Source organism: Stegodyphus dumicola, chromosome 3, assembly GCF_044657685.1.
Source record: "Stegodyphus dumicola isolate Sdum_Otavi_A_Nest chromosome 3, ASM4465768v1".
NCBI lineage: Eukaryota > Metazoa > Arthropoda > Arachnida > Araneae > Eresidae > Stegodyphus > Stegodyphus dumicola.
The window spans coordinates 65,899,535-65,922,980 of NC_140770.1; the positions used below are offsets into that span (position 1 = coordinate 65,899,535).

Here is a 23,446-nt window from a genome sequence, read left to right on the forward strand (position 1 = left end):
GTAAAGCCATAATGGCTATCTGCCTAAGAGGAGGTATGCCTTCATGAAAGACTTTTTAAAGGATACTGACCCATACTCACATCACAAATGGGGGAAAACTATGAAAATCAACTTTACAGCCAACCCATTCACCTGAGATTGAACCCAAACCAAGTCAAACTATCAGTGTTCAGTGGTCTTAACTATTAGGCCATTGGTGGGGTCATCTTGGATTTAGAGATACATGGTACTTAAAGTATGTACACAGGAATGGCAAAACATATGAAAGAAGAAAAATGTTAGCAACTTTATTAGCAGCTTTAAATCTGAATGAATGGTTGTTATGAATGTTTTTGCAATTTTCTCCCTGAGTAATGAGAATACAAATGAATTTCTCTTAAATGGTTCTCCAACAAGCATCCGTCCCAATACATAGATACTGTCCTAGTGTGCTTTGCCATAATCTACCGAAGCTAAAACCAAATTTATTAATAAATGATGTTTACTGATGGCAGTCAAAACTGCCAGAGAAATATTGATATTAGTCTGCATCCATAAAACAATGTGATAAACAATTGTTTACCAAATGGTTATTGCTGCAACATACATTCACCATAACCACCTGAGATAACATTAACATTCTGCATCTGTAAAACATTGCAATCATTATTTAAAATTAGGTAAAAAAGGAATGTTAGTTTGATGCAGGATTACAAGAGCAATAAGATACAGACCCTCTTCATCAAAATTAAAAAAATAATAATAATAAAGAAAGAAAGAAAGAAAAGAAAAGAAAAGAAAAAACATCTGCAAACATTTCACACTTTTTTCCCTACTGAAGAAAAGAGACCTCGGTCTGATCAACTTTGACATCGACAGAGTTTCGAAATTTATACCAGGGCAACGTTTTTGCTTATTTTAAAATTTTACAAAAGGTGTTCTTTTCCATTTGATTAAAATCAATAGTTGCAAGAATTCTGGAAAGATCTAACTAACATGATACTGGATGCTGGCCTTCAGACAACACACAGAAGACTGGACATATCCTTTGTAGACATTATCTTCCAGATATCCTCACAACCAGATACCAATGTGTGCAGGCTAAGTATTGGATTGTTCAGGCTTGTAGCAGGAAAAACATGAAAACACCTAAAAAGTACAGACAACACCACATGCTAAGCCTAAGGGTGTTAATTTTGTCAAAGGAAACCAAATGAAGAATGATGCAAAAAAATGAAAAAGCATTAAAGAGTGCAAAGAAAAATATTTTTTGAAAAAATATAAAATTTTGATTTAAATTTTGAATATAAATGCAAAAAATGAAAAAACATGAAATGATGAATGAATTGTTTGTGAATCCATATTACACAAGATATGGCTTACATATGTAACAGGCAGATTAACTGAAGCTTATATGTGACAGCTAAAACATATTCCATATGTGAGAGTTTTACATATTCTATATATGAGTTTCATACATTTTATATGAGACATTCTATAACTGAAACTAATTATGAAACTGTCAGTCTCACTGTACTTTCCAGTATACAATATGCCTTGTCATTTCACAACATATTCTATGACTGCACATTGTAAATTTCCATCTATGCCAAAAACTTAATCGCAGAATCACAGCATTGTTGTTGATCACGAAGCTTCATTTGCTGAATAGGATGGGCTCTTACAGTGGTACTTGGGTAATTAAAGAAATTTACAGACAGTTGACCACAGGATAGGCAACTCCCATGCACTGCTTGAAGAATATGATATACATGAATCACCTTCCTTTTCCTGGTGCCATATTCAAGTTATATGCACTTATAAATTTATCACTATATCAAACCAATTACTGACATGAGCCTTCTCATTTCTTTTAGGCAGCAGTATACCTTCCTTGCAACCTTCTTTTAACAAAATACGATGGCTGGTCAAACGATGACTGGTATAAAATGCTGTTCTTGAACACCACCACAGTTTTTTTTTTTTTTTTTTTTTTTTTTTTTTTTTTTTTTTTTGTAGGTAAAAACTATAACCAAATTTGTTGCTAATATAAAATGTTTCCACATTATTTCCTCACTACAGCTAACAAGTCAGATAGTCCTATGTTCATTACAGCCCAAACTAGGTCTTTGTAAACACTATTACTCATATAAAACAAATGAAAAATTGTCCCACATTAAATTTTTTTAAAGCAATAGTTCTGCAGTATATATATTTAAAACAGCTGGATAAATGGCAAGTAGAAATAAAAAATTTAGCATTTTGTAACGTATTTTCATATTTAAAATTAAATTTAAATGATTCTCCAGTTATGGAGTTAAATTTTAATAGTCCCTCAGCAATCATTTAATTAAACCATTCAGTGTATTATTATTAATAGCAAAAATTTAAATAAAAATTCAAAATTATTATTTCATTTCAGTTATTTCAAACAGCATTTTATCATGAGAATCACACACATATATGTATAAAAGAAACATATATAAAACCACTTCTGATTTATTAGCTTCAACCATACAACTGCTTCTAGACATTCTCCAAAAATTAACATAGAATGCACAAAATATTTCTTCATGTGATTTTGTCTTTATACATCCCTGGAAGTTATATCTTAAATATAGCAGAAAACATGAATTATATTGTGTCTAACTAAACTGTCAGTTATAAATAGCTCAATCTAAGATCACTTTTCCTTTTCAGAAATAGGATCCTTTTTCAATTTGTTCCTAATGATAGTTTTTATTTCATCCTTAGTAGGAACTGGCCGGAGAAGTCCACGTTTTGTCAGGAATTTCACAGCAAATGTTGTTCCACCTAATGTTACCATATACCTAGCTGGAGTAGCCAGTTTATATAATGCAGAAGCAACAGCTATGTGACCAAGAGAAGAGTTCCGTAGAGGATTTATGAATTTATCAGGAATATTGATGTACTCAAGAAATGGCACAATATCTAAACCACTGGAAAAAGAAAAAAGTTATAATAAAAGATACTTTTAACAAATATTATAAAAAAAATTATTAATACATTTAAGGTAGTTACTTATATACAAAAATTCATTTCATAAATAAATTATTAAATAACTTTAAAAAGAATTCAAATTATTATATAACATGTTTTGTCAGAATCAGTAATAAATTTATTTATCATCAGTTATTACACAGGCAAATAATACAAAATGTACATGCAAATGATGAAGAAATATTAGCATCAATATCTAAGCACAAAGAATTATGTCTGAAAGAGGATAATAAATTGTTAATAGATTATGACGCTGTATTGGCAAGTGTAGCAAAAGAGAAGCTGCATTTCTATTCCAAATTAATTACACAGCTTTGAGCAGTTAACTTACCTGCCTCAATATCATGACTGTCTTTCTCCAATGATGACATATATGTTTTTTTTTTTTGGGGGGAGGGGTATTTTGGTGTGGATTACCTTATTATTAAAAACACTTTTAAAAAAAATTTAATGATCTAAATATTATCTTAATGAATGAGAGTTTATGAAAAGAGACTAAAATAATTAATTATACAAATTTAGTAAACAAATAACATTTAAATAGAATTTTTGATAAGAACATCTGAAAAGTTGTGCTACTCAGAGGATTAAAAACCTAAAATTTATAAGAAAGTAATAAAAAGAATGCAAATATACCAAGGAAAAGTAAAAAGAATTGAAAATCAAGACACGCTGAAATTTATCTAAAATGATTTTGATCTATGAAATTACAGTTCTTTAAAACTAAATTAAAAACTTCCTCTATTTCTTGAGTGAAAATTGTGAAATTCACTAAAGCATTCAGAAATTTTGTTTTAACTATAGCAAAAGAATAAAACAGAAACAAATGACATTGTTCATAGGGAAATTGCATGCTGCGATAAAAAGGTGCTGAAAAGAGTTTTATGTGAATTGTTAACACAAAGCAAACCATTTTGAATTTACAAAACAGGTGAAACTTGTTTTACACAGCATTTCTACAAACACATTAATTTTTTAAGAGTAAAATAACAGTCAAACAGCACAAATTATTTGTAAACATTAAAAATATTTATATTTAAAAGGAATAAAAAAATTACATGTATGGTACTATTCTGTTTTGAGGACAGTAAAAAACTGCAGTGAAAATGTATGTGCAAAAGCGCCAAAATTTAGCGTACGCGCTGATTTCAAATTTCATAAGTTTACATAGTTCTATATTTCTTAAGATGCCACTGAAATACTAGTTTAATTTTAAAATCCTTTTTTGATATCCTATGGATTTAATAATTTGGGAATTGCCCATGACGAAAAGACTGCAATAGAATTTTTTCAAAGAAAAGGCATCATTCATTATAGAAAATTACGTTTGAAAAACCAATGAAATGAAATTATGCTTTAGCGATAACTCGGTAGCGAAATAGCGATGCTGGAATCCATTCTGTTTAGCCTTTTTTTATATAAATTACAATAATGACCTGAAATAGTTATTTACTCTTATGCTTCTATTCAGTTATGTTTAGCCTTTTTTATATAAATTATAATAATAAAAAAGTATTACATAAAATTAACCTTTCATATAAATTAAAACAATAATCTTTAGATAGTTATTTAATATTATATCCTTTTGGCGATTTTTTATGGTCCTCAAAACGGAATAGTACCCATGTAACTTACCATAACAATAAAAACTTGTAAAAGATTAATAGTATTTTTAATGTTTTTTATATAAAATAGCAAAATGATAGCATAGTTTAACTATTTGATAACTATGTTTGGCTCTCATTTAATATTCTGAAAATCATATAATTAATATTTTTTACTGAAAAACAACTTTGATTACTCAACCATTCAAGCAGGGCAATATAAGAGTTTTCAAATGTTACTCAGAAAATATGTTGCTCAAATGAAAAACAAGTTTGAATCTAGTAAAAATGAAAGTACTCCAAAAGGCATAATTAAGACAATATATTTGCTAGATGTCACACATATTATAGTCAATGCATTTGAGGAAATTATTGAAAACACAATTAGAAATTTCTTTAGAAAATATGGCTTCTATTTAGAGTATCTTCAGAGGAAATACAAGCTATAACAAGTATTAAGAATATAAGCAATGAAAGTTATGAAAATGCACTATTGGAGTACACTGGAAGTAATGATGATGTTGATGTAACACAAAGACACAGCTTTTTTTTTTTTTTTTTCAAAAAGCATTCGGGAGAGAGGTGTGTTGGCAGCAGCTAGTGATACATAAAGTTCTGGAAATTTAGGTGATATGAGAAGCTTCACTGTATGATGTCAGTATTAGTTACACTACGATTTACACGACATTAGTCAGGCCCCAGAGTTGATTTAATTAAATTATATAGCAGGAAATTTAAATAAATAAGTCCATCACTGAAAAAAGCAAGTCACTGATGCTCTTGGTGAGGCCAATAAAATGTATTACAGAAAGTATTAATGAAGCTATGGATGCTAAAACTGACAGTGAAACTAACGATATGCTATCCAGAAGTACCAACGATTCTTAAGAAAAACTGGTACTGTTCTGCTATCATGGGGGTTCAGAAATGTATGTATTAAGCATGTGTTCATATAAGCATGTATATGTGTAAGTACAAATGTATGTGTGTATACACATATATGTACGTACATACAAACACACATTCATACATTTCTGAATGCAGCCACACGAACACAGTGGTCATCTGCATTAAGAGTGAAGTGGGATTCATTGCTGAACACTATACGAAGCCAGTCTGATGGCACCTGTGATGATTGGCTGAGACACCACTCCAGACAACTCTGCCGATGTTGTGGGGTCAAAGGCAAACGTTTTAAAGGCATCTGTGAGCGTAACCCCGCCTCAGACATGTGCCGTGAAATGGTGGACGGTACCACGGGAGGTATAGACGTGGCTGCAGTGTGTTGAATAGTCGACAATGTGTGTTCAATGGTTGGGGTGGTTCGGGCCTGGCGAACAATCATCCTATCTTGCCTCGCGTTTGTGCTCCTTGGCCTTCCAGAGCCTTCATTTCATCTGCAATTCCCTTGTAGCAACTATCACTGCCAACATCTTTGCACAGCAGTGTCTGCATGCTGCAGGTGGCGGCCTATTGCTCAGTATGACCACCCAGCTTCACGCAAACCTACAATGCGACCACGTTCGAAGTTGTTTAGTTGTCTGTAAGGTCTTCGATATCATTGTAATGGCATCTTTAGTTGCTTCATTACGGAATTACAAAGGTAGCAACAAAAAAAGATAAATTTTACGCCTCTGTTACTGATTTTATATTTTGCAAATTGCACCCCAGAAATACACGCTATGATGGCAATTCCTGTTCATTTGCCTTGAAACATTGATCATTTGCATGTTCAATCAAGATGTTTTTGCATACCATACGATCGCAAAAGTCCTTCGTGGTGCTTTGATTTTTTTGCGAAAGAGTTTTTTTCGTATGATAATTAAAAACAGTGCCCATTATATCATACTACCATATTTATACAAAACATTTTAAATCACTTTCACTGCACCAACAGTTTCTAGATTCTGAATGTGTGCTGTAAGCATCAGGTGTTTTAGATTTGTAAGATAAAACAACATGTACTATTCACAACAACAAGGCACAGTTCAAGAGATTCTATTAAATAAGGTTTCCCAACACTCTGACATAATTTATGCACATTTAAAATTTGAAATAAATGTTGTATTTCAGCATATCAAATATAGTATATTGAATCACCAATAATACATGGTGTGAATTTAAAGTAATTGGACGATCATTTTAAGGGCACACCAATTACTCTAAATTAAAAGACCAAACAATACAACAAAAAAGTGAAAGAATAAATTTATATTTAGAAAGCGACATCTCAACTCTTATTAAACCCATGTTAAATTGGTTATTTTGTTTCCATATCAAAACACTTTAGTCATTTCAATTTACTCTGAATATATTGCCCAAAAAAATTGCTTCAAGACAGAACAATGTTATATCATTAAATTTTGTTACTACAAATTAGGTAAATATGTTACTAAAACATTAGAGATGATTTGAATACAGTACAAAGTCCGAAACCCAGCCCTGTCAGGACTTCGGCGATTCTGGATTTCGGATTTTTCCGGATATTAGATGAATGAATAATTGATTTAAATTAATAATTTAAATCTGGTAAGATAGCATGCAGAAATTATACAATTAAAAATATGAAATCATAATTTATGAAATAAAGAACAATTGTGATCTAAATGGTATCAAAATTCACGAAAAAAAAAGCTTAATATTTATTTGTTTACTTTATTAAACATTTTTTTCAATGCAAGTTGTTTAAGTTGGTTCCACAAAAAATTCCTTTTTCTTTTTTATGTTATATACAGTTAACTTTCTAATGCCATACTCCTCGCATAATTTTGAGACAGATATATGCCTTTATCCATTTTTTGCAGTAATTCCACTTTTTGTTTAATGGACATCGATACATGGTTTCACTTTGTAGATCCTTTGGCAGCTCTAAAATTGGAAACTCTTTCCGACATAATCGAAAGTTGAAGTTTAGTTTTTATAAAATTGCCATAATAATAACAGTCTGCAAAAAATAATAAACTGGATCAAACTAGAAAATTAGGGAGCAGTGCAGTCCACTATATTAACTAAAATGCTTTACAATCAGTAAAGATAATTTTAGCCTAGCTTAATAGCGTCTGTTATACATTATTGGCTGTGTATCACAAGACTGGCGATGAAAGCCAATTTGTTTTGCTACAGTTTGTCTTGCTCCTATTGTATACTGAATTAAGCTTGAATTGTATTAGTTTAGTTATTTACTATACCTAGGTTTATTTCTTGTACATGCTTAAAACTAATCCAAGTCCTAAATAAATAAACTCTCACATATGCTTAATGCTTTATCTAGGGCCAGCGGTAAACACCGCCTGTTGCAGTCTCTACGGGTCCTGAATTCTGCTACAAAGTGCCTTCATTTCTTCAGTTTTCTTCAGTTCTAAATTTTCACCGCACCTAAACTTTGCATTCCAGTGCTTTCCCTAAATCATGAAAAACTTCTCATCCCTTAATTTTGCCACTCGGTGCTTCCCCAAATTCCAAAAATTTTGTCTTCCCTAAATTCTGCCGTCCGGTGCCATATTCTGCCGCTGCTTCTGGGTTTATGGTGAATAACATATCAGTTATTCTTAATTAAAATAGCACTAAATGTAATCTTTTGGCCTATGAATTTCATTAATAAAAATCTATTTTTAACGTATGAAAAGAAAGTTTTGTTGAATATTTCCTCGTCAACATTTCTTAGAGCATTTAAAAATCTATAATCATCGCCAAGCATACTGTTAGCATAAAAGGTTGCCATACTCTTGTTATTCAATTACTAATATAAAAAAAGTTTAGACATCACTGCATGAGTTATTACTGAAGCTGCCATGTATTGATAAACATGCAATGATGAAAGCAAAATATAATAAATAATGACTCGCAGGTCGGTGTCAGGAATATAAAACAGGTGAATGTTTCAGTTTGAGCTGTATGCCAAGCAGATACTCAGCTACGGAGCCAAATTATTAATCTCACAAATTTATGCTTACATGATTGTTTTTCCATAACGAGGTATTTTATTTAGTGCCTAAGTGAATTTACGAATCTGAATTTTTCAGTGAAAATCACCACGTTTAATTATGAAAGGAAAAATCAAATGCGCATGCGTAAAGCATATTAAAAAAAAAAGTGTGTGGCTTTGAGGTCTGGATTTTAGATCATTTCGGATAATGAACGTCTGGATTTTGGACTTTGTACTGTAGCATATGGTAAAGAATTGTTATCAAGAAGTGGTACAAGAGTTTTAAATATGGGTCCAAAAGCAAATGAAGATGAAATAAATATTCTTAAACTTCAAATATTATGCATATTTTGCAAACGGTTAGTTTCAATGATTAATTTGAAGGATAAATTTATTTGAAAGTTAGTAATAATCTTTTTCTTATTTATAAGAAATTGTCAAATTACTTTATGAGCTCATCTTGTACCTCGCTCCCATATCCCCTTTGATAAGGTGGGACCAAAATGGAAAAACTAATATGCATCATACATGATACACTGGGAACAAAGTTATATATTATGTGTGGTAAACTGACAAAAATTCAGGATTCCCATTCCTAATTCAAACAAAGTTTGGAAATCTTCAAAAACAGAAAGTTCTTAAATGCAATAACTAAGTTTATAAATAATTTATTCATATGATATTTTCTACAAGTGACATACCATATTCATATATTTCTCCCCTTTGCATACTTCTTCCCCCCCCCAGATTGTTCAGTATATGATATAGAAACTTTGGATTTATGATATATTGTAAAATATATGCACAGATAGGAAAATAATTTCTGTGAGTAAAAGGAATATGATTGAAGATGGTAAATATTTGAAATGCATAATAAGTCATCTCTTCAGAAATAGTATTTTCTCCTCCTAGTTTTCAAGTAAAATTAATAGGAAAAAGGAGAGAAAGGTGTGATTAAACATGGTTTAACATATTTTCAATTACCAAATAATATGAAAGGGGGGAAAATAATTTTACCTCTTAGCTGCATAGTAAAAACCACCAAACCAAAAAGCAGATGTAGCCATATGTACTGGTATTAACACATACCAGTATTCCTTTAGCATTTTGTGGTAACGTTTAAACAAAGACAGTTTCTCAGGAGGCTCTTCAGTAATTTCTGAAGTACTCTTCTCAGAACTGGAGGCATTGTGTTTGTGTCGGTTTAACACAGAAGGCTTGCAAACAGCACTGATCAGTTGATTATAATTGATTTTAGGAGTCAAAAATAAAACTCTTCTAGTCGATGGCTGAATACAGTTTGCTAAGAACTTATTTCCTGTAAGAAAAATGTCAATAATGAAAAGCAAATACTGTTTAATACAAATTTTTTTTTAAAAAATCAATATTATATTTTTAGAAAAACTTCTTTACTCTTTTGTAAGCAATACTTATTTCGGTAAATGTCTGGCAACTTCTGTATGGTTGAACATGCATTACACCTATGCCGAATTTGTCATTTTCAAACAATGGGTTAAATTGTCAGCTTGTGATAAATTTTCTAGTAAATAACGATCCCAATGTTACTCTGCAGTGAATCCTAAGTCATTGTGGAATCACGAGTAATGAGTTTGCTGACACTCTGGCCAAAACTGGATCTGTCCTTCCTCAACCCAATCTTTCTGTTTGTTATCACAGTGCTAACAGTGCTAATCATTGGAGCCAGATGTGGAGCTCATCTTTGAGAGAAGAATGGGAACTCGGTGAAAGGGAAGATTTGGGATTCCATTCCTTGTGATCTTCCTAGACCTGTCAGTGTTGGAAACTTTAAATTAAAAACTGGACAACACTACCTCATTGAACACCTACACAGATTTGTATTAGCAGACTCTCCATCTTGCCCATTATGTGATACTGACGACATGAGAGAGAACCATTTGGACACTTGTTCTGGACTTAATGATGTGACATCGGCTAATGCTGTCAGAAATTATTGCCCTTTTTTTAATGTTTCTAAATTGTATTGGGCTGCCCATTACAGACTAATGACAGTCATGCCTAGGTATGGCATAGGATTAAAAAAAAATTGTCTTTTGAAATTCAACAATCATCTTTGTGGCTGCTGCTTGTTGTGATTAGTGTGCATAGCACCCCCTTCCCCCATAATGAAACATATTCCCTGGGTGGAGTTTATCTTTTAATGACCAAAAAAATGTTGAATACATAGGGGAACATCAATAATGAAACAATGAAAATTACATAAAACAGCAATAAATTAACTAAATTTAAAACAAATGAACAGTATCCACCAGCTGTCAAAATAGAAGTATTGTTGAGATTTTATTTTCATGATTACTGTTAAAATTAACTACATACAAAATGGCACATTTGGTTAGCTTTTATTTATCTCCAATGTTACATTATTAAAGAAATTATAGAACTCAAAAGTAGCATGATTGCAACAAGAGCTTTTTCCTAATTTGTGTAAATGTTACTGTGAAAGACCGAGATTTGGAGAATGTCGACGTTCACTGGTTAATGCCAGCATTCACATAGTCCACATTCACATAGTCACATAGTCGCTTGGTGTACGTCCAAAGTATATGCCAAATATCATTATTTCTAACTTACACCGGCAAATGTCGACATTCATCATGCACTAATGGTGAATGTTGAATATGTCAGACATTTGCATTTTGTTCTCAGTTTTTCAGGTACGATAAACCTTCAGAAGGTGACATAACATTTTTGCCTGTCTTGCTGAGAGCAGTAACCAATCCCAGTGAGGAGGGTTGTTCGTAACTCTATAGAGACATTTTTATTGCATGACATGTAGCTTTAGGATTCTCACCTGAGAAACTCGATATTACTTGCCTTCTTAACAGTGACAGCGGTTGTGCTTGGATAAATGTTAAGCATTTAGTTTTAAATTTAATCAATAAAAAATTTTTTTTTTTTTTTTACTTTCGCATTTATACCATATACGTCAAAATATGAAAAAGCTTAAGTAACAGCACATGTAAATAAACTTTTGAACTTAAACAATACATTCTAAATGAAAAAAAGTAATACAAAAAAAAACTTAATTATGTGATTAAAATCTTATTTATAAACTTTTATGACATTATAAACTTTTACAACATAAACTTTTATGACATTTTGAATTGCACAAGAGTCCCTTGCTTTTACAACTGCATTTAGTTGTGGAACACTTTCTTTTGCAGTGACAGCGTGTATAGGCTTGTCCTCTACTTCTCGAATTAGCTGCAGCTGCTTCTCTCAGCGACATTACTTGAGAAGGAATCTCATCTATGAAAAGTAACTTTTCTTTAAAAATTATGAACTGATTACGGGTATAAAGCTGCTTGAAGCTGTCATTTTTATTTGCTAGTTTATAAAAGCCAGAGGCTTATTCCAACAACTGCCAACATATTTCAGCCATCAGTACGACCATGGTCAACATCAGGGACTTGACGGTATCACCAATTTGAGCAGGAAAAAATTTTTTTTGAGGTTCGTAACATTTTCGTTGCTTGCAGTAAAAGATTCTCTTTCGCGGCCAATCTTTTTATAGAAATTAACTCATGTTGTTCAGTCCAGGCTTGATATGAAGATGTGGTAGGTTGCAGGTCCTCCTCAATATTTTTCTTTGGAATACGGTTTTCGGTATGGCTACTGCTCAGATTTTCTTCAAAAGTATTAACAGTTTCTTCAAGCTGTTCTTTGGTTTCAAAAGTATTAGCAATTTCTTAAGAGTTATTCTTTGGTTTCAATATTTGCGATTTGTTCGCCAGGCAAAAAAAGACGCCTCTTCTTGGTTGAATGCCAAACATAGATTCATAAGGAGTAATCAAGCCTAATGAGGAGAGATGTGTTTGAAAGCTGTGTTTGAAAAATAAAAACAATTGTCTTCTCGTATACTCGCCATTAATGCATTTAACTTTCCAAGGAAAAGTTCATGATTCACTGCAATATCTATTCAACATAAATTAGGGTATTGGATAAAATATATATATATATTTAAGAAAACGTTGCACGTACCATCAAACCTAGCATATGACTGACAAACAGTGTTCCAGAGTATAACAAATACATGCTACATAACTTCAATCACTGCAGAGCAAAGGTACACAGACATACACCAGTGATGGTCCAAATGTGCAAGAATATAACCGAATATTCCGTCTTTCACCGACGTATTTGGTATGTGTTGACATTCACCAATTTCGGTCTTTCACAGTAACATTAACACACAAAAACAATAATAAAAAGACAAAAAAAAGTTTCATAAAGTCATCTTAGTAAGAAAACTGGGGGAAAATATACCCCTTGGTGAAAATTGGCAATTTTTGGGCACTATTCCTGTTTATGTGCAATGCCCTCCCAAGTAAAATAGGATCCAAAAACATAATTAAAGCGTAAAAAATTATAATCTCAAGAAACTGCATTTTAAATCAAAATAAAACAAGGAAATAACATATAAGTGAAAATACATGTTATCTAATCTGCGCAGTACGAAAAGTAAAAATCAACTTACTTTATTGAGAAATTTCTGTGTCTCCAGTGTGTGGCACACAGAATTCCTTAACAGCATTCAAGAAACTGTTAAAACTATCTGAACTAGAATCTGTATACTTCATTGCCACATAAATTCATAAAGATGAAAATTAAAAATGGACTGGTTTAATTGCTCGATGGTTCGTGTCGTGCGTGTTTTCTAATGGCCTATGTTGCAATGCAAGATGTGGTTGCAAGAGGGTGTGGGAGATTATTTTTAGTGGCTGTGCATGATAGAAGTAAGGAAACGGAGATGCAGTGTATTTATTACAGAGTGGATTGAGTAATTGAGTCTTGTACAACTATTTTTTCGGATGGCTGGAAATCTTACAAGGATTTAGGAAAAGAAGGTTTTGAACATTTATTTGTGAACCATAGTATGAATTTTTGGATAGCGAGTCTGGCTGTCATATAAATACCATAGAGAGTACGTGGCGGTATGTTAAAGCTACATTCTGCTGTCCGAAAAAACATCCATTATGGTTAGTGCTTTTTATTTTATTGTTTTTACTTTGTAGAATGCTATGTTCATTGTTTTTTTACTATGTTTTTACTATGAATTTCCGTTGGTTTTGTTGTTTTTTGAATTATTTGTAATTTATTTTAGTTATTTTAGCTTATTTTGTTGATTTGTGTGCAATGCCTAGATTGTGCAATTTAAAAATTTTTTTAAAGTTTAAACAAAATGCTGTGCACATGGTATTCTTTGAAATTTATTGTTATGTTAATTCATTAAAGAGAGGTGTGCGTAGTTCGTAGATTCCTTCGATGACTATATTGTGCAATTCGTAGATTTTTTTTTTAAAGTTAAAACATATCACTGTGTACATGGATTCTTGTCAAATATTTTTGGTTAGAAACTTTACGTTTTTCTTATCTAATTTTTTTTTTTTTTTTCAGAATTTTAGCTTAAAATGTGGTTTTTGCATTTGCGAAAACCACGTTTTTGGAGACATTTTAGGCTTAAAGTTTGAAATGTAGACAAAAGATTGAGATAAGTAATATGGCAACATGAATTATTTGTAATTTATTTTAGTTATTTTATTAACTTGCACGCAATGCCTAGATTGCGCAATTCGTAGATTTTTTTTAAAGTTTAAACAGAATGCTGTGTACACGGTATTCTTTGAAATTTATTGTTGCTATGTTAATTCATTAAAGCGAGGTGTGCATAGTTCGTAGATTCTTTTGATGCCTATATTGTGCAATTCATAGATGTTTTTTTAAGTTAAAACATATTGCTGTGTACATGGACTCTTGTCAAATATTTTTGGTTAGAAACTTTACGTTTTTGCTATCTAAATTTTTTGTTTTTGTTTCAGATTTTTAGCTTAAATTGTGTTCAAAACGTGGTTTTTGCATGTGCGAAAACCGCGTTTTTGGAGACATTTTAGGCTTAAAGTTTGAAATGTAGACAACAAATTTATATAGTTATATGGCAGCGTGGTGTTTCTCACCAAAAATGTTTGGCGAGAAATTTGGCGACCTGAGGGCGTATGTAAGAGTAGTTCCGCCTTTTTTCTAATTATATCCATGTATAAATACGATTACGATTATTTAAAATATCAAGAACACTCCCAGGCTATTTGCTTAAGGAAAGGGAAGTCCGTTAGCCATGGCTTGACTTCGAGGCGAACTACCAGTGTGCAACAGTTTTACCCTTCAGCCGCTAAATACACCATGTATCATAAAAACAGTTTTTTAACCCCTCATAATCAAATTTATATTCAAATATAATTATTAAAAATGCAACAAATTGATAATCAAACTTTAAAATGCTAATAAGTTAGTATAAAATATTAAACAAACATTATTCTCCTGATTTCTTTATATAGAGGATTTTAGGGATTAAAAGTTGGGTATATCAGTAAAAAATCTAAACCATTAGACAAAACATAAGCATTTCTTTATTTTTTCACAAAATGAATAAAGGTTAATTCAATTTGTATCTTCAAATTGTTGAATAAGATTTATATTTATACATTTTTCTGACGTGTTACTCATGTTCATGTTTAATAGTAATGAATGTAAAATAAACTGAAACTTCAAATAAGTAAGACAGAGAAATCTTTGTATCACTGTATTTGCAACAAATGCATAACTGAAATACATTCGCCAACCACATAAAATTGCTTCGGGGGCTGCCAGTTTGAAACCACTATTATAGACAATGTTCAAATTGCACAAAAATAATATTTTAGGATTTCACTTTTCATGGAATAAATACAGATACATTCAAATAACCTTATCCTATTCTATTCGATTGGTCTCTTTCTGAAATTGACACAATTGCATAATGATGTGAAAAGCCACAGAAGCACTTGTTACAAATTCTGTTTCCCTTCAGTTATGCATTTCAGGATTACATTTCTTTGGTTACCTACATGAAAACTATTTTTGCACTTAAATAAGAAAAAAAGAATAAAAATAACCTTCTTAACCTTATTTATCAAAATTATGTGCATTAAAGAATCCGGAATGTAAAATACAGTACAATGTCTCTAATCTGGACGTCCATTATCTGAAATGATCTATAATCCATACCTCTAAGCCACAAACTTACGCATGCGTGTAAAGCCAGTAAAGCGTTTACCCATGCACGCTTCCGATAGTGAAGAAAGTAACAGAGAATGTTATTGAAAACGAAAAAATTTCGATTGACAAGTTAGTCGGTATTCTCGACGCAGCAATTACAGAACTTGAACAGTAGAACTTTGTAATTGAACAAGAAATTATGTCTGTTTATAAAATTAAAAAGAAAGTATTAGCACAAAAAACGAAGCAACTTAAACAACTTACATTGATAGAAATTTTTACTAAAATAATCAAATATTAAGCTTTTTTTTTTTTTTTTTTTTTGTAAATTTTGATACCCTTTAGATCATGATTGCTCTTTATTTCATAAATTACAGTTTCATATTTAAATTGTATTATTTCTGCATGCCATCTTCCCAGATTTAAATTGGTGATCTATAATCCAGAAAACTCCTAATCCGGAATCGCCGAAGTCCGGATTACGGACTTTGTACTGTATAAACCTAACTGGATGATTGAATAGCCTAGAATACATTTTAAGGATGTGTTATTATTGTGGAAATACATACATATTTTATTTTTTTAACTTTCATTATTAACTATGTGATATATATTGCATTTTTGTGATCATTACTGCATTTATATAAAGAACATGCTTTCAAACATATATAACCATTATTGCAGATAATTGTTCAAATTAATAGTAAGAATTAAAAATGAGAAGCATAAAAGTTAATAAAGCTGGAATTATATATAATCATAATACAAAATACTAATATGAAAAAAGATACATAAATTTACATAATCACAACAATAACTAATCATTTACAATTTCTTCTATGTGTATGGTTTACCATCTTAATGCAAACGCGATTTTCGCCCAGCAGAGTTTTTTCCCCGGCATTGGGCTGAAGAGGGAATTTTCGGAAAGCACCTTTCGATGCCATTTCCCTCTTGGCGTTAAAAAATTCTTCTCGAGGATATGGTAATGTTTCGCAATTCAAGATGGCGGAAAACATTGCGCCAAGTGCCGCTTATCTGAGTTTTCTCTAAAAAATTACGTATTACACACATACACAATATTATGTTCATATTCTTATGTTTCAACTATATATTTATTTCAAAAGGTAATCAGTAAAACTAGTTACAAATGTGTTTTTGTTGTTGTGGAATTTGCATAGCTTCGAGACATAATTCAAAGCATTGTTCCTGTAACGAAAAAATAATGTACCCCTGCAGAAATTTCGACTCTCTTTCTTATATTATAGGAAAATCTTAACCAGTACAAATTTTAAAATTGAGTTTATGATGAAAAATAATCATAATTTTTCTATAAAAGCCATTAGAACTTGGATTACAACAAAAAGAACGCATACAGCAGGGGTGGCCAAAGTGCGGCTCATGCATATAAAATATATGAATGAAATATGGTAAACTAAAACTATTCAGTGTTTAAAAGAAAGTAATTAATTAGTTTAGACTCTTTTTACAAAGTTATCAGGGATTTCTTTCTATTTAAAACCTCTTCCACTACTTGTACAATCATGTAAATATGAACTTGTGGCTTTTAGAAAATCTAGATGCGGCTCTTGAACATTCCTGAATTCAAACGTGCGGCTCTTAGGCTGCTATCACACGTCGTTTTGTTTCGGAAGAACAACTGTTTGGAACAATTCTTCTGCTTTGTCACAACAGCCAATCACCATAGATCGCTTTGGGGTTAACACAGGGGGAAACTGGTTCGTCATTACAAACAAGCTGATAGCATTCGAAGCTGATAGCTGATTGGTTGAAAACGAACAACTTGCAATATTTGGTTGATCTTTGGATTATGGTAACTTGGCGATTTTTTGTCGAAAATTTGGCGACCAACTCTGCTACAGCAATCCTCTATTTTTTTTCGCCGGCATTTTGTCTTCACGAAGTAAAGACATGTTTTTTTTCTTTTTATTTATTGAACACTTTTTCTAACAATCTACTAGCCGAATTACACTTATGCTAGAAATTTTATGTAACAAAACTGCTTAATCATGACAAATATTAACTGCAAAATTGGGAAAAAGTGCACAATCCCAAACTCCTTGCGCATTTTTCAGAATAGCACATACACATAAACCATTTACACGTCGACTTACTCTTACTTAAAAAAACATCCCAGAATTGCACAAAAATCGCATTGCACACACTCTTAACTTTATCCATCTACACTGCTTTTTTCTCATAAATTACAAAAATTTGCACGAAAATGCAAAAAAATTCTGTGAATCTTTAAACTCGGTAAAAAGTACATATATGAAATTACCTGATAGCGAAAAGTATATACCCTTTCCAAAGATGAACATTTCCACGTATAAAATAAATAAAATATCCAAAAACTTTTACCTCTAAATTATCTATTATATTATAAACGTCACCAACGAATTCATACCACAAACATTACAAATGGTTACAAATACTTAGTGTCAAATATTTAGATTATTTCCATGCACGTTTACTTCAACTGAAACGTATACCAAATTCCTACAAACATAAAATTCACAAAATAACTATCATTTAATTAAAATATCACTAAACCATGTACACGTCGACTTATTTTTACTTAAAAAAACATCCTAGAATTGCACAAAAATGGCATTGCGCACACTCTTTACTATATCCATGTACACTGCTTTTTTCTCATAAATTACAAAAATTTGCACGAAAATGCAAAAAAATTCTGTGAATCTTTAAACTCGGTAAAAAGCACATATATGAAATTACCTTATCGCGAAAAGTATATACCCTTTACAAAGATGAACATTTCCACGTATAAAATAAATAAAATATCCAAAAACTTTTACCTCTAAATTATCTATTATATTATAAACGTCACCAACGAATTCATACCACAAACATCACAAATGGTTACAAATACTTAGTGTCAAATATTTAAATTATTTCCATGCACGTTTACTTCAACTGAAACGTATACCAAATTCCCACAAACGTATAATATTCAATATACGTTTACCAAATATAATATACAATATAAACGTATACCAAATTCCTACAAACATATAACATATAATTCACAAAATAACTATCATTTAATTAAAATATAATTAAATTCATAAACACTACTTAAAATATAAATAAGCACATACATTAAATTAATAAAAATTAGCTTACAATCCTAATTACTTTAAACTAAATCATTGCTAATAACAATTTTCCAATAATACCATATTACTTTATTTACTCCTTACGTTTAGAACAATGCATAAAAATAATACAGTCAAAAGTCTTTAATCCGGACTCATCGGGACTTCGGGCGATTCCGGATTATCGATTTTTCCGGATTATAAATCATCAGTTTAAATCTGGTAAGATGGCATGCAGAAATTATAAAATTTAAAATATGAAAACGTAATTTATAAAATAATGAGCAATTATGATCTAAAGGATATCAAAATTTACAAAAAAAAGAAGCTTAATATTTATTTGTTTACTTTATTAAACATTTCTTTCAACGTGCGCATGCGTAAAGCATACCTTACGCATAGCCGAAATTAGAAAATTGCAACCAGAAAACTATTCGATTTGTATTCGTGATATTTATAATGACGAGGAATTTGATTTAAATCATATCAAAGACGGAGTACGTCGAGATTAAATACTACATTTAGTAAGGAATTATAAGCTGAAAAAAATAAAAACATCTGCCCTGAAGATAACGATAAACAGACAGATCAACTTCCAGTTCATTGCGCGCCGCGACGTACCCCCCCCCCCTGCACAGAGCAGCGTGAAATTGATAAACAGATTTCGGAACGGTTAGATAAACAAAGGATATGCCTTTATCCATTTTTCATAACAATTCGCTTTTTGTTTGATGGACATCGAAGCATACTTTCGTTTTCTAGATCCTTCAGGAGCTCCAGCATCAGAAATTCTATTTGACATAATTGAAAGTTCAAGCTTACTTTTATAAAATTGCTCTTTCAGTCTGCAAAAAATAATAAGCCGGATCGAATTCGAAGATTAAGGAACAACGCAATCATCAACATTAACTGAAATAGACAATTAGATAATTTTAGCTTATACTGTCCGTTATACATTAAACGCGCACGCGAAAACGTATTCTGCACTTATGCAGACCCATATGCGCAGTCGTAAATATCTTGCACGCACATGTAAAACGCCTATGTGCATGCGTCAACGTGGCGCATGCGCAGAAAGATTTTAGCTTTGAGGTCCGGATTATAGATCATTCCAGATTATGGGTGTCCGAATTAACAACTTTTGACTGTATCCTCAAATAACTAAAAATACTAACTTACCTAATCTTCTTCAGAATCTTGATTACGTGGCGGATACACTTTTCTAATTCATTCAATAAAATTATTGAAAGATTTTTTCTGCGAATTTTTCCTCCATACTTCCTCCGCTAAATAAAAAGCAAAATTCTCTTTATCACAATGCCTCGGAATGGCGCTTTTTATAGCACACCACGTACCCTCTATTGTATTCGTATCTGCACCTTTTTAAAGAGCTTTAAAATAATATTTATGGTTCACAGCAAGATGTTGAAAACCTTCATCCTCCAAACATGCATATGATTTCCCGCAATCAGATATGATTATTGTACCCAGTAGAATATACTGTTTAATAAAACTTAATAAGAAATCTTTACCTCTATCTTGCACAACCTTAAAAAAACACTTATTACTACCCCTTTCAATCCCACTAAATACCCATTTCGAATTCACTTTAGTTAGGGCCATAGGATCCAAAAATTAACCAACACTGTTTAACACAGAATAAAGCTAAATACAAAATTTCCAGATTTCCCCCCTTTACCAATTAAAGAACTGTAATTCGTCCATTAATGTCACATGACATATCTCACGATCTCTCATTTTCCTCACACAAAATAATGCGTAATCGAAACTGAGTACTTCTCACATCATTACCGAAGTCCTAGGTAGTAACCTTTATCGCCTCCAAAATGTCGCCAAACTACCAGTTACCATATTCCAAAGATCACCCCAATTTTTTTTTTTTTTTTTTTTTTTTTTTTTTTTGAAAGGCAGGAAAAAGTCACACGTCTTTCTTTCAATAGTAAACCAGGCAGAAAAATTGTCCGAAACAGTTGTTCGTCTGAAACAAACGCCGTGTGATATGGGCCTTACTGACATGAAATTTGGCCAACCCTGGCATATAGAAATAGTGATGTCCAGAACTGAATGTTTGTCATATGCATGGCTGCCTGAATAATTGTTATGCGTGGTTTCCAAAGTATTGTGTATTCTGAAGCTTTGGTGATTTTTGACAAGATGGTTGCAATAATATGTAAGTACAGATTTTAAGTTAATTGTGCATATTGTCTCTGGAATAACCCTTATCATTGGAGAGTTAACTGCACTTCTTTTGTTGTCTCCCTATAAAATAACTACAGTTCCCATAAAAATACTATAATTTACAATAAATAGTAGTTTATATTTTTGAGCAGATATTTTTCTTAATTGTCAATACTTGTTTAAAATGGTGGGAAGGAACATCAAAGTATTTTTTAAGTTCAGAATAAATTTTATTTTGCTGGGATAATCATTAAATGTATGCCGTTGAGAAACACAGCAATCTATTAATGGAGCATAATGTAAAATTTCTCTTCAAAGTTGGTAAAAATGCAATTAAAATTTCGACAGCAAGAGTAAATATTTCAAACTTCAAAGGCTCTCACTGCCATGGTGCTGTCCACAGTAAAATTTAAAAAAATATTTAGTAGTACACGCACACAATTCTAAACATCTATTTTGAGATTCTAAATACATTGCGTGTTTCAAACTTAAATTATTCAAATTAAGTTCATTGATAATGATAATGGAGATGCTGTAGTGCAGCAGTTTGGTAAAATCCTAGGACAGCTTACACCCTTGGCAACAAACTAGAAAGTGCAGAATCGCCCACTGCTTCGCACGTTTCTCAAAATCACTAACTTGAAAATAACAAGTAAAAGAATTGCATAAACTCGGTATCTATGTGCACATCGATCTATTTTCACTTAAAAAAACATCGCAGAATTGCACAAACTTGGCATTGCACACTGCCTTGACTTTGTCCATATACACATCGATACACGCCATATAGGTGGGCGTGCCAAGGGTATGGGCTCTGCTAGGATTCAACCCAGCGGTTCTCAACCTTTTGACTAATGCATACCAACTGAACAAAAATTGAAAACTTTTAGTACCACCACTACAAAATACTAATACCACACCACTCTTGAACAAAGCTCAGATCACATAAATTTACGAATGTTAGAGAAAAAACTCAATCAGGATGTTGGGGTTTTGAATTTAAGAGTTAAAAATACTTTGCTTCCTGGCGTACCACCAGTTTAGAATCCCTACTGTAGTGTATAATGAAATAGTTTAAGATTCTGATGTAATAATGCCCTGAATTACTGCATCACGGTTAATGTCATAAATGATGCAATATTTTCTTTCTATTATATTTAATTAATGCCAGGAATTAAATAAACTAATTTCCCAATTTAAAATCTCAAAATTTTTATTAGAACCTGCCTCAAAAACAAGATGGTTATATTTAATAAAACTTAACACTGCATTAAGTACTTTTCGACAAAATTACGAAAATAATGACTTTATTAAAATGAATTTTGGTTCAAATCGCAAAACAAAAGTATTTTTAGAGGCAATATAATATTTAAAACTTACTCTTCTTATTGAATATATAACAAGGAAGTCTGGAAAATAAAAATTTCATTAGTATTAAGAAAACAGATCTTTATAAACTTACCATTATACTGACCACATGTCAAAAAATAAGATGTCCTAATAGGATATTTAAATAAATTCATGTGTCGACACATGTTTGAAAATGTCAGTAGTACCATTTTGCACTTGTAAGGCTTATTAAAATATATAAATAATAAAATTCGGTATTTACATATTTACAGTAGTTACATTGTTGCGGCACAAACACCATGCCGCAGATACAAGTTGCCAGATCCAGACGTTCATATTACAAACTATATAGATTATACCTTCCTCTAATCTTGATCAGTGCTAAGAACATATTGTTGCGTTTTTGTTTTTCGACACCAGTTGTTATGTTTTTTTCTACCTTCACATTCGTGCGGTCTTCGTATGGATTTGGAGTGAATACTGACGACACTACTTGATGAAGTATCGAATTATTAGCCAGTATTGACAGGACAGCTCCAAAACACATTTTTACAGTCGTCGATGAACTACTATAAACACCCTGACACGATCAACGACACAGCCTCCAGGTTATCAGACTATCACGGTGGAGATAACTTCACGGCAAAGCACTAGAGTACAGCTTCCGACTCTGTTTGGTCGTTCTCGGAACTCCACGTACTCTCGAGACTCTCCACGCTACAATTCGCTATGCACCCGATGACACACGAGCGCAGCTCCCGACTCTTCGGTTCAGTCGTTCCCGAAGCTCAACACGCTCTCTCGACGATGCACTGACCGCGATACACTACGAGACTCTTTCGATGCACTCGAGGACCCACTCGGCACTCGCTGCCCGGCTGTCCTCTTGATCGACTCCGCAGGCATTGACTCGCTAAACGAGACACCAACTTGATACTAACTAACTCGCACTCTAGACGAGGCACACACACTTGCCCTCTCGATAAAGCACACTTACTCTCTGACAGCGGACCAGCAGGGTTTATATAGCTTTCTGCTTGTGTTCGAGGACATTCTGGGCTAAACCGGTAAGAATTCGTTCCAGAAGGTTCTCCATCTGTCCATGGCATATCGCCAATTGTGTTGCCAAATGGGCGATTTCTCGCCAAATGTGGCGA

General features: G+C 32.1%; 1 protein-coding gene across 1 annotated transcript; it reads right to left on the minus strand.

Moving 5' to 3' along the window:
• Nucleotides 1-2,462: 2,462 nt before the first annotated feature.
• LOC118197148 (mitochondrial inner membrane scaffold 1) lies at nucleotides 2,463-22,610 on the minus strand. Its single transcript, XM_035368645.1, has 3 exons — nucleotides 22,402-22,610; nucleotides 9,547-9,847; nucleotides 2,463-2,939 (listed from the first exon to the last, which is right to left on the minus strand). Exons 1-3 carry the CDS (start codon nucleotides 22,496-22,498, stop codon nucleotides 2,663-2,665), a joined length of 675 nt encoding a protein of 224 aa, XP_035224536.1. The 5' UTR covers nucleotides 22,499-22,610; the 3' UTR covers nucleotides 2,463-2,662.
• Nucleotides 22,611-23,446: the final 836 nt, after the last annotated feature.